Source organism: Momordica charantia, assembly GCF_013281855.1.
Source record: "Momordica charantia cultivar OHB3-1 chromosome 6 unlocalized genomic scaffold, Mcharantia_2.0 BLBB01000006.1, whole genome shotgun sequence".
Lineage (NCBI taxonomy): Eukaryota > Viridiplantae > Streptophyta > Magnoliopsida > Cucurbitales > Cucurbitaceae > Momordica > Momordica charantia.
Genome location: NW_028275164.1, coordinates 24,328,624 through 24,341,453, shown reverse-complemented (window position 1 = coordinate 24,341,453; position 12,830 = coordinate 24,328,624). Strand labels below are relative to the sequence as shown.

Genomic DNA, 12,830 nt, shown 5'->3' with positions numbered 1-12,830 from the left:
TTTTTAGTTTATATATAAGATTTAAATTTCTAATTTGACGGCTCTAAATTTATATATATATATAAAGTCCCATCGAAAAATTGTGAATTCAAATTCCGACCCATATAACACTGAAGGGAAAAGAAATATGTTTAGTTGATTAAAGGAGATTTCCTTCCTCTCTTTTGGTCAAAGTTTACCGATTCCATTTAAGATGGTACTTAATTCATATATTCTAAGATCACTTCCATTATTCTAAACCCACCTTCTCATTTTCACATTTAATCTTTATTCTATGAGTTAAACTTCATAGCTTCATCAACATTTTCCATAGATGGTCAATTTTTCTCTCATCGAAATTTTTGTAAAAAATAAATTAAGGTGAGATTTTGACAGGCAACAATTAAAAATTCATAAAACATACCATTGAATATTAAACTTGTCATGGGAACTAAAAGTAAGCACTCCACCTAGCATTCTCCGTTTTGACACATGTGTCTGAGCCTAATCTCGAACGTCCCAAAGACTAGGAAGAAGGGTCCATGACAAGACATGCACAACTTAACCCAATTCTAATGTAGAGAAGATGTTGACCAACATTTTCATTCGCATATGCCAAAAGGACGATCCTATTATCAGAGGATCTTCCAATTATCGACATAAAAATAGTTAAAGACAAAATACAATAGCCACAACATCAGAATCTCGATTTCCAGTACACCCTTAACATAGAAAGGTGGAGTCTCACATTCTCAAAAGCACGCAACCCCTTGAATTTCAATTAAGCTTGACTCGACATTATTACTAACTTAAACTTCAGAATGTACATGGTCGAGCACCACACCAATATAAATTTATGTCTGCAAGTTATAGTGAAGCTCATATCAGAGCTAGGCATAGGATAGCAGTTGACGTGTAACCTCATCCATAAATGTGTATCAACAATATTTATATACAGCAAACTCTTTTTCATCTTATAACATCAAAAGTATTATTAAATAGAACCTGTTATTAGAAAAGAGTCTATGTCATCCCTTTACAGTCTAACCACAATTTCGGCTACAAATAAATTCACATGATATATACAATGTTACAAAATCATATCTTTTTTAAAATTGCTCAAATGTGAACTTCTCTCTCATCTTCCTTTTTTAAGCACTCAAAATTGATGGATACTTAGCCTTAAAAAGTGTCATTCACTTCACATGTTCAAATTAAGAGCCAAAACTAACTACCTCACTTAATGGCTTTTTATTGCATACACAATAAATTCTCTCCCTTTTTAACACAATTGATATTTAAATTTAAAAATAAGCAAAAGAGTAGATGAAGTTTGGTTGAATGCTCAAAACCAAAAACACCCACAAAAAGAAATAATAATAAATATTATTATAAAATAAGTTTATATTATTTAATCACAACTTTTGAGCATGTAGTTTATTAATTAAGGGGAGAATTTGGTTGTGTTTTTTCAAAGTTGGGTCATCATAGCACTAAGCTTGAAGGGTATTGGTTGGCTGGTTGTTAAATTAAGATTAAGATGAGTTGTTAGGCAGAAGAATGATTCTATGGAAGATGTGAAATTAACTTTATTAAAATGTTTTAATTAATAAATGCTTTTCCTATTAAAAACACTCCCATACAAGTGCTTGGCTCATGTGGGAAGCTTCAAGCTCAATACTTAAATAGACAGCCATGAGCTTTTTTCCTTTTCCTTTTCTTTTTTAATAATAATTTTATTTTCATTCTTTTGGGCCCTCATGTTAGTGGGTGGGCCCACCTAAGTTGTTATGGGCCTACAAAACAATACTTGGCCCTTTTTCCCCTCTCTCTCTAGAGGGAGGAATTCCCAAATAGGCTAGTGACAGAGAATATTGGTTTCTCTAAGGAAATAATACTAGGAACAAAATCTCTTTTTTTAATTATTTTTTTTTTATTTTCAATCTTAATAAATCCACAATGTAACGATTAAACAAATAACTCTTTTTTCTTCTTTTTCAGTACCAATATCAAATATGGTCGTTCATAGCTTATATAATTTTATGTACATGCGTAGGATTAATAATATTTGTAGTCAAACCAATCTCTTTAATAACATTACATAAATGTTCTATAATATTTGATGTATGTGATTATTACTGAGAATACGGATTTAACAAACATGTTTTTGTTCTCAGTCGTTTATAATTTTTGATCACACACGCTACTCAATAAAATTTTCTTAACCTTAAAAGGTTGTTGTGTTTGCTTTTATTTACTAGGGAGGAATAAGTATTAATTTTTAATATTTTTAAAAAATATCTCAAAAATATATATTTTTAAAAAATTAGTATGGTTCCTTTACCTCGTAGTTTTAAATGCCGATGTAGATGAAAATATCAAAGTCTCAATTTCATGGAATTATCAATTAAATGTAGATGTCGAGGGGTATTTCTGTAAAAATTAAAGAAATTAAAAAAGAGTAAAAAATATATAAATTAATAAATAAATATTTTTCTATTTATAAATAAGATAAAATATTAGGTATATATTAGTGGTATTTTGTTAATATTTTTCATATTTTATTGATTTTTTTAATAAGATGGAAATGTCGAATCCCTTTATCCATGTTGAACCTACCATAATTGGAAATGTCAATGGGCTTGCTTCACCCATCAATGTCAATATAAATATATACACATATATATATTATTTTGAAGCATAACTTCAATTACTTATATTTATTTTGAATATAATATATAATATATCAATTTTAAAAACCTTTTGATTGCAATAAAAGCAAAATAAATGTAGTTCTACTTCCAGTAGAGAGTGGTGTGCACGTGCCGGGACTGGGAAGCACGTGAGAATGAAGGGTGATGGATGGAAGTGATTGATAGGGTGGGACCCACCTTCTAATTATTCTCCACATCGCGTCAATTACACGTTACGCTTTCCGGTTGCATGTTGCCAGAGTTCGTGTCCTTCCTCCAAATTCCACCGCCTCCACCTCACCCCATTACCGAAACTTTTTCTAGATTAAGGAATTTTCAAAATTATTATATAAAATTGTTAGATTATTATTTAACTTTCCATATCTCACTCTATTGATGGTACAAAGAAAAAAAAAAAAACTTATCGTGGAGGGAGAATAGAATAATTAATTAATTCGTGCCCCGGTAATTATTATTTTTTCAAGTTCATATAACAAAAAGTAATACTAATCATAAGAACTAACCGTGATCAATTATTGAAATTCTATCTTATTTTTTTTAGTATAACATGTGAGATAGAAATTCGAACTAACAATTTTTTGATAATAGATAGATGTCATAATTAGTTAAGTTATACTCAAATTAATATAAAAAAATGGATGTTAATGTGATAAAAAATAAACCGTGGTAATTCGGATTGAAATATACATTTAATAATTGATGATTTTTCTAAAATTTTTTCTCTAAGTACGGAACATGGGGATATTGTATCACAGATCATGATATTTTTATTGTAAATAGATATGTTAATTTATTGAGTTATGTTCAAGTAAACTGATAATTGAAAGTTAGATGCGTAGTTTCAATTAGAAAAGCATTATCCATTCCGTTTGTGCCGACATGCCCAGAAACGACATTCACAGTATTAATTAATGTCCCTCAAAGTACTTTCTCTCCGTCTACATTCTACACTACAGAATATTAATAAAGTCTGCTTTGTAATTTTCCTTCTGGTATATTTCAAAATATTAATTAAATATATTCAAATTATGAAAAGCTATACCTTTTTAATGGTCAGGAGTACTTTAATTAAAGTAATCGAGTTATAGTTGTCGTATTAGTAATTATGCTAAATCATCGTTAGAAGAAAAAAAGAGGAAAAGATCAATATATCCCTAAATTTTTTAGGTTGTTAAAACGGCACCTATTATATCAATTAAAATCATAAACCTTAATTAGTGAATCCATTCCACCGTATGTGTTAATGTGGATTTTTTACACGTGTGTAAACTTCTTTAAATACAAGATTAATAAAATATTAAAATGAAATAATGAAATTAAGTGGGGAGTAGTGGTTTTCATAGACGAGTTTTGGTTTACTCGTCTTTTTTTTCTCTTTCTCTGCTTATTGGTGAAAGATATGCTGCCTACCTCATCCACTTCATTTCAAAATTTTGCTCTAAAAATAAAGTGATATACACATGTGTGAAAATTACATGTATGAACGGATGGAATTTTTAATTTTAAAATAGCACTGGAGTGAAGTGATCCATCTCTTTTGAAATTCCAACGATACCCAGTTGTCTTCCACTTTGATTTAGCACATATATTTAAATTGGACTTAGGTGCAAATTTACTCTATGTTTTTCAAACCAAAAGAAAGGCGAAAAAGCTCCCAATTAAAATTGTTACATATATGTGACAAAGAAGACAAGCATAGCTATTATTGCATGAGAAAAGGCAAGAAAAAGTAGCATTTTGGAAAATGAAAAGTAGGGTTAAAAAGAAAGAAAGATGTTTTTGACTCAATTAACTTTAATTAGTAATTAAGAAAGCCAAATTAGAGTGAGCATATGATATTGGCCACTGCACGTAGCGAAGAGCTTTTTAATTAAAAACCGACCTACCTTGTACCAACTTCCCTCTATGTTTGTCCAACCAAGGAAATTGAAATTAAAAAAAAAAAAAAAATGTCCCATTCAAAAGTGGAAAGTTAGAACATAGCCTAAGCCAAGCTAGTGAACAACAACACATTCAAATTTGTTCTTTTTATGTGGTTTTGATGGAGGAATGCACCCACCTCCCATTCCTCTTTGGAAATAAAAAACATTCAATGTAGCTACACTTTTGATAGTGACATTTATCACTTAAGATCAATAAACATACGGCGATTTAAAATGAGATATCTAAAATCGGTATTAGATTATAAGTTTAGTTATCCAGGAGTCGGCATGTATGCGCATTATCTTTATATTCATACATACGCAAGAGGTCATTGCTTATGAGTTGTGCTTATTGTGGCTTGAACCCAAGACCTCGAGGATATTCCTTGAAGTCTCCAGTTATCCAAACTATTCATGGACAACTAAAATTAAGTTTATTGAATTTTAAAGGTTTTAAGTTACTAAATTTTGAAGGGGGATTTATGAATAGAAGATGTCGAAAGCATTTGAAAACGATGGCCAAGTAAAATAAAATGGAGTTAGTGATAGGAGTTGACTCTATTAGGCACTAAGAATTGAGGGTCCATCCCACTAATCTTTAGGAGAATTTGCCTTTGCCTTTGCCTGCCTTAAAATTAGCTCTATTAGATTATAAAGATTTTAATTATTAACTCCAACATCCAATTTAATTTAATAATGATAAAATAATATTTTTATTTATGTTTTGAAACAAATTAGAAACAGTAACAAGAAACAAAAAATTTATTTTTGTTATTTCTAAAATTTCTAGACAATTTTGATAATGTTACTAAAATATGAAAAACAAAAAACATAATTCGTTACAAAATGTTTAGTCGATCAAACATTACTAATTAGACCCTAAATTTTCAACACAAGGTTTCAAATGGAAGAAGTTGTTGATGCAGGCATGAATGGAAGGTAAATAATTGGAGTTGTGAATAATAGAGATGGAGGATAGAAAAAATAGGTGACCATAAGTTTATCGAGCTGACCATAACTCAATTTGTTAAAATATATAACAATAAAAAAATTTGTTGATTCGAATCTCTAATGCCACCGTTGATATAGTTAAAGAAAAAAATAAGTTTAAAAGAAGATTTTTTTTAGTACAAGTAAATATAAGACTTACACCTTCTTAGTGAAAATAAAATATATGTAGTACAAATTAATGAAAAAAAGAAAAGAGTCGATGAGAATAAAAAAAGAAGGGGTGGGGTGGGAAGGACGAAAAGACCCTGAAATCTCTCTTTCTATTTCTCTCTCCGTGTCGAAGACAAGTGCGGTTTGGCCGACAAATAAGAGTGATATCTCTCATTTCATATGTCCGCTTTTGATTTTGATTTTTCAGAGATCGAAGAGAGAAAAGTGGGCGATTTTTTCTTGGGTTTCTTCTGCTTTCACTTTCCCTTTTTCCCTCTTCCTCTAAATCCATGGATACGCCCCATTGGCCACAGGTACTACACTCACAAATCTCTTCTCTCTCTCTCTCTCTCTGCTCTCTCTCTCTCTCTCTCTTCTCTGCAGTTCCATCAGAGAGAGAACTGCTTTTTTGTTTCCTTTTTAATTTCATTTGGGTAATTGTACTTATAAGTGGCGAAATGGGTATTGAATTGTGGACAGATGGAAGGAGCAGGAGCAGGAGGTTCAAAGGGTAATTTGTTGGAGAGAAAAGCTCGGCCTGCGAAGGAGGAAGCACTGAAATGTCCACGCTGCAATTCCAGCAACACCAAATTCTGTTACTACAATAATTACAGCCTCTCTCAGCCACGCTATTTCTGTAAGGCCTGTCGCAGGTACTGGACCGACGGCGGCTCCCTCAGAAATGTTCCTGTGGGCGGCGGCTCACGCAAGAACAAAATCAGGTCTGATCACAAGATCAAGATCAACGGCTCCGATCAAAACCCTAAAATCCACCATACCCAGGATCTCAATCTCGCCATCCTCCCTTCTTCAACTTCTTCTTCCTCTTCTTCTTCTCACAGCTTGCTGCTGGGTTCTTTCATGGCCGCGCCCAGCGCCGGCCTGGGGTTTTCGCTGGAGGGGTTTGAAAATAGTGGGTATGGGAATCTTCATCATCATCATCATCAACATCAACATCAACATCAAGATCAGACGGCTGCCATGTTTCCAATTGAGGATTTGAAGCAACCCAATGGAGCAGCGGCAGCAGCAGGGGCTGGGTTTGAGCATGGAGGAGGGGAATCAGGCGGTGGTTTTTGGAATGGGATGTTGGGAGGTGGATCATGGTAATAAATTCAATTCCTTCTAATTTCAACCCCTCTTAATTTACTTTTACTTTAGAAGGATGAACAGAATGGTGTGCTTTTTTTAGAGCTTGGTGTTGTTTTGGTGGTGGTGAATCTGAATTAATCTGGTGATGGGGGTGATTTTTGTTTGGAGTTTGATGGAGAAAACTAACAATAGGGTTAATTTTTGTGTTTTCTTCTTCTTCTTCTTCTTCTTCTGTTCTTGGTGTTTATTATTATAGATGTGGATGGTTTTGAAGCTTTGGTTTTAGGTCAGCTTCAAAAGATTTGCATGTTGGAATATAATGGTGTGGAATCGGATGTGTTTATAAAGACTCCATTTTAGCTCCTCAGCTATATATATTATACATAGTAATGGCTATTGGCTTCCTTCTTCTTCTTCTCATGAATATGAATTTTGGTTATTCTTCTGCCATAGCAGGATTGAGTTGTTTTCATCATCACCAACCATATGATATTGCTCTTTTTGGTACATAAAATAAAAAGAGAATTAGCCCTTTTTTGGTGGGATATTAATTATAATTAGCTAGGAACCATGGTTTTAGTTTAATGAACCCTCTACAGCTACGTCTATTTATTATATTATTTGATTAAAAGGAGTGAGATTTGTGACGGTTTTGATTAAATCTTACGATTGTTAAGTTGGGTTTATTAAATCTAAATTGTTTTACTTGAAAAGTAGGAGAAGTGAGGTGGAATGATGAGTGGGTGTCAATCAAAAAGTTTTTCTCTCTCTTTTTTAATTTTCTTCTCTCTTGGCTGTGGAATGGTTGATCTGGATCATCATTCTTCCATTTCCACTGAAATTAGATATAATGAAATGAAGCTCTTCATAGTTCATACTAATTAATTATTCACACATCATAAAACAAAAAAGGCAAACCCAGAGTCAAGTCCCTTAGCTAGCAAGGATCCCAACAAGGAATAATCACCATTGCTTTGGAATAAGGCATCATGATCCCATCAACAACCCAAAATTTCCCATTCTTTTTGTCTTTTTAGTGACCCTTTGGCCCTACTTTTTGACTCCCGAATCCAAAATTATATAAGAATATGATACGGGATTCATTGAGTTGAGTCAATGTTTGATATGTTTGTGTTTGCATAACTTGAAATTATATACGTATGTTAATATGAGCGTAGTTCAACGATGAAGTATTCAAGAAGGGAGGTTCAATTCCTTTTATCCTCATAATTATTGTACTAAGAAAAAGATATGTTTATATTTGAGCCTCATGGTCACGATGTTGCTATTGCATGGTATAAATGCGAGCTAGGGAAGTGAAAGGAAGTTGCATCATTGGAGGAATAATATCATGAAATCTATGCCCTATTAATTATAGGTACATTTAAAGAGAGACCAAAGTTAGAGTTTGTGTTGGGCCATGGCCATGGGTGTGTGGAGGGAGGAGAGAGGGCCCACCAAACATTCCCTTGGATAACTGTGCCCTTCAAAATTGGATTTTGGGATTCTCGAAATGTCGATATTCATGCAAATATTGAGGTTTAAGTCTAAATTTTATGGTAATATTGATAGAAATATTGATAAAATATCGATGTAGATACATAAAAATTCGTAAAAAAATATTTAAATTAATAAATATTATACATATATTAGTGATATTTTTCATATTTGTTATTTTTTTTTGTAATAATATGAAAATGTCGATTTATCTCTCATATTAATGTCGAACTCCTAGATACATAGAAATGTTAATGGAAATATCGACATGACGATGAATATTTAATACCTTACCAGAAACGAATGATGTCATCTCTCTTCTGTTCCATCATATCATTAACATTAACACTTCGAGGGTAAAATTTATATACTTTTTGTTTTTGTTCTTTTAATATCACGACGGTATCAGTTAGTTCGCGAGCAGTTCAAATCTTATGAGTCAGACAATAAGGTCTTAAAACATACAACTCTAGAGTACTTAGAAGAAACACTAAGATATAATTTTTAGTACATAAATTAAACTCTAAGATTTTATCCTAGGTTGTAGTATGACCATTGTATGATGATTTTAATCTTTGTCCAAAGTCCAAAGTCCTTTTCTCACACTCAAATGAATTAGATTTGAATGTATAATATGAAGTTAAAAAAAAAAAGAGGATTTATTTAATAGAAGAAATTCTTGTTTACTCTAAAAATTTATTAATTTTACCCAGTACATTAACTGATTTTATATGAATTCAAGCTGGTAAAAACTTGCTTTTTTAACTACATATTTATTTTTACAAGCCACATGGGTGACTCACAAACCAAAATAGGTTATATAAAGCCCTGAGCTTTCCAATTTTTAGGTTTCATAAATCTAGATTTTATAATTTAGTTTCATTTGTTTTCTTGGACAAATTATATTTTTCGTCTTTAAGATTTGAGTCATTGTTAAATGATCAATCAACTTTATACTACTTGTTTGGGGATAAAAATACCTTGGACCCGTGGAGGGCACTCATTGAAGCTCAAGCAATGAAATATCACAGGTCCACCTCGAACCTGTCGAAGTGATTGGGTTCACCCATTCAAAAAGGCTAAATATAGATGCTGAGGTTCGACCTGATTGGGGTTTGATCTGTTCGGAACCCGACAGGTCCGACATGAGAAAAAACATATAACTGCCGGTCGTGAGTACTGTCGGATCCACTACCTATAAATAGAGGGTCTCATTCCACGCTCAGGTATCGAATCTCACCTCGAGCTAAATATTGAGTCCGACCTATACTTACTTGAGCGTCAGAGTGTTTGCCCTCCTATGCAGGTTGGCTCTGGAGTTTAGGTCGAGCCGAGGACCGGGTTCGAGCTTGGTTCGTTAAATAGTGTGGTGCACTTCTTTGTATAAAAGAAAGAAAAGAGCTAGCTCGCGAAGCCAGGAGCGAGGTGTGCGTTATCAGGGAGCAGAGACCGACCTGTTCCATTACCTTCGGCGATACCGACCTGGAGGGGGTCCACTTACCCCATAATGATGCACTTGCCCCATAACTCCTGAAGAAGGCACTTACATTCCTTAGGGAAATCCATGAAGGAGTGTGTGGAAACCACTCTGGCGCCAGGTCGTTATCGGCCAAGGTGGTTCGACAAGGGTACAATTGGCCCACCGTCGAGCAGGATGCAAAGCAGTTTGTGAAAACCTGCGATAACTGCCAGCGTTTTGCAAACATTATCCATCAGCCTCCCGAGCTGCTCACCCCCATCTCGGCCCCGTGGCCATTCGCACAATGGGGGGTGGATATCATAGGTCCTTTTCCTCTTGGCAAGGGGCAAACTAAGTTCGCCGTTGTCGCTGTGGATTACTTCACCAAGTGGGCCGAAGCCGAGGCGCTCTCTCACATCACGGAGTCCAGAATCACATCTTTCATATGGACAAACATTGTATGCCGTTTCGGTATACCAAACGCTATTGTGACGGACAATGGAAAGCAGTTCGACAATGCAACGTTCAAGGACTTTTGCAGGAAGCTGGGCATAAGCCATCTCAGTTCGTCCCCTGCGCATCCGAAAGCAAATGGGCAGGTTGAAGCGATAAATAAAATAATAAAACGAGGGCTCAAGATGAGATTGGGCTCCAGGAAGGGGAGGTGGGCCGAAGAGCTACCCGAGGTAATGTGGTCATATCAGACTACCCCAAGAGAATCAACTGGCGAAACCCCATTCTCACTCGCCTTTGGCTCTGAAGCTGTCGTTCCGGTTGAGATCGGCATGCCAATAGACACGGTAGAGGAGTACAAGCCAACAAGGAACGAGGAAGAGCTACTCCTTAACCTTGATTTATTAGAAAAAAAAAGGAAAATAGCCCAGCTACGCTTAGCAGAGTATCAGAACAGAATGGTCAGATATTACAACGCCCGAGTTCGACCTCGAAACTTTCAGGTCGGACATTTAGTCTTAAGGAAGATTAAAAGTCATGTGGGCACCCTTGACACAAGTTGGGAGGGACCGTTCGAGGTTAAAGGCATAGTCCGACCTGGAACGTATATGCTGGCCGATCTGGAAGGAAACGTGTTTGCGCATCCATGGAACGCAAAGCACCTAAAGCGCTATTACCCTTGAAATGTCAAAATGGTCCTAAAATGGACTTGTAAAAATTTTCAGGGGGGCGGAACTTTTAATAAATGACGGAGTTATTTAATTTCATGACTCATAGTTCGATCAGAAATTAAATGGGGGCCACGGACTCCCATAAGACTTAAAACTGGCAAAAATTGAATAAATTCAAACCTCAAAACCCACGAGTTCGAGGTGTGATGTTAAAATCAATTATGAACCAAAATTCAATCCTTTGAACGCTTAAGTTAAAGGTGTGATGTGGAAGGTTCAAGAAATTCAAACCTCCAAACCCACGGGTTCGAGGTGTGATGTCAATATTAATTACGGGCTCAAAATTCAACCCTTTGAGTGTTTAAATCAGAGGTGCGATGTAGAAAGTTCAATTTGTTGGATATTCCTTTGGACTTCCGAGTTTGAGAAGAAACATTAAAGATCAATAAAAGGAACTCTCAAATTCGAACCTTTTAAAGCATAAGTGAGAGGTGCGAGGTGAAGAGAGTTCATTCCACACTCAATCCTTTAAACCTACGAGTTAGAGGTGCGAGATGAAATTATTCATACATGAGTTCGAGTTTACAAAAGCAAGCTTAAAAGCTTAAGGAAAAATCAATAAAGAACAGACAGAGCTCGATGTGCAGAAGTGAAGAAACGAAGATTTCATTGATTAAAGGGTAGAGCCAAGACTTATATACCTTGCAGCTCTGTCCAAATACTTAAAAAAAAAACAAACAAAACAAAATAAGACAGGCATCAGCTGCTCCCAAGGTGAGAGGACAGCTCGCCCTGAGAGCCCAGAAGGTTCATCTCCTGGGAGCCACCATGCTGTGAAGAGACCTCATCTTGGGTAGTGCCGACCTCGACTTGCTCCTGGCTGTCCGCTCCTTCATCTTCCATGTTGGAGTAGTCAGAGTCTAGCTCCCTGACATACTTCTCCACCAAAGACTGGAGGCCCGGAGTGCTGTTAGGCACAGAAGCCCACTTTTCAGCGTACTTCTTCTTAGGATCGTTGAGGTCGATCTGAAGGTCAGGCATGTCGGCAGCAATGCCCTTCATCAGAAACTTGAAGCCCACATCACTGAAGTCTTTGGTGAACCCGTCGAAGTCTGGGTGCTTCCTGAACGCTTCCTCCAAGAGAACTCTGTTGGTAAGGTGTTCTTTAACCCCCTGGAGCTCCGCGGTAAGGCGCCCTAGTGAAGCGTCCTTCTCCTAAAGGGCATGGGCCAGGTCGTCCTTCTCTTTAAGGAGCTGGAACTTTTCCTTCTCCAACCCCTTGGTGATAGCATTGGCAGCTCGGAGGTGGGCCTTATGCCTTTCTTCCTCTTTCTTTAGCAACAGAGCCTTGGTCTCCACCTCGGCCTTCAGAATTTCCACTTCGGAGCGAACCTTCAATAGCTCGCCCTTCATAGTGGTGGCAGCTTCCAGGGCAGTAGAAGAATTCTCCTTTTCCCTAGCGGCTAAAATTTATCTCCCGTCCAGCTCAGCCTTTATCATCACGGCCGAGTGAATGGAAGCGACGAACGTCTGCGAACACAAAGCATACAAAGGTCAGACCAAGCCACAAGTTGGGGAAAACGAAAGTAGTTAGGGAACCAGGTCTTACCTCAACCGCGTAGTCAATGGTCTTTTGCAGCACGGACCCAGGATCGCTTACAAACTTGGATGCCCTACAAAGGCAGCGATCAAAGCATGATGTCGAGATGCGGGACACTTGGTCCTTCACCTCGGAGCTCGACGGTTCAACCCGGAATTGACACATCGGACGTCCCCCACATCCTAGCTTCGGGGTCGTCCACCAGATCAGCATGGCTCGTAGGCAGCATCTCACGAGGTCCGACCTCAGAGGAGAACATTGTCTTCTTCTTCTTCTTTTTCC

General features: G+C 36.2%; 1 protein-coding gene across 1 annotated transcript; it reads left to right on the top strand.

Annotated features, from left to right (window-relative positions):
* Window positions 1-5,869: 5,869 nt before the first annotated feature.
* LOC111009361 (uncharacterized) lies at window positions 5,870-7,272 on the top strand. The gene is made up of 2 exons (XM_022282419.2): window positions 5,870-6,090; window positions 6,257-7,272. Exons 1-2 carry the CDS (start codon window positions 6,067-6,069, stop codon window positions 6,884-6,886), a joined length of 654 nt encoding a protein of 217 aa, XP_022138111.1. The 5' UTR covers window positions 5,870-6,066; the 3' UTR covers window positions 6,887-7,272.
* Window positions 7,273-12,830: the final 5,558 nt, after the last annotated feature.

Bases quoted from the DNA above. Each gene is read 5' to 3' on its own strand.
- LOC111009361 (XM_022282419.2), top strand. From the start codon at position 6,067: ATGGATACGCCCCATTGGCCACAG. The intron at 6,091-6,256 runs GTACTACACTCA...AATTGTGGACAG, and splicing joins ATACGCCCCATTGGCCACAG to ATGGAAGGAGCAGGAGCAGG.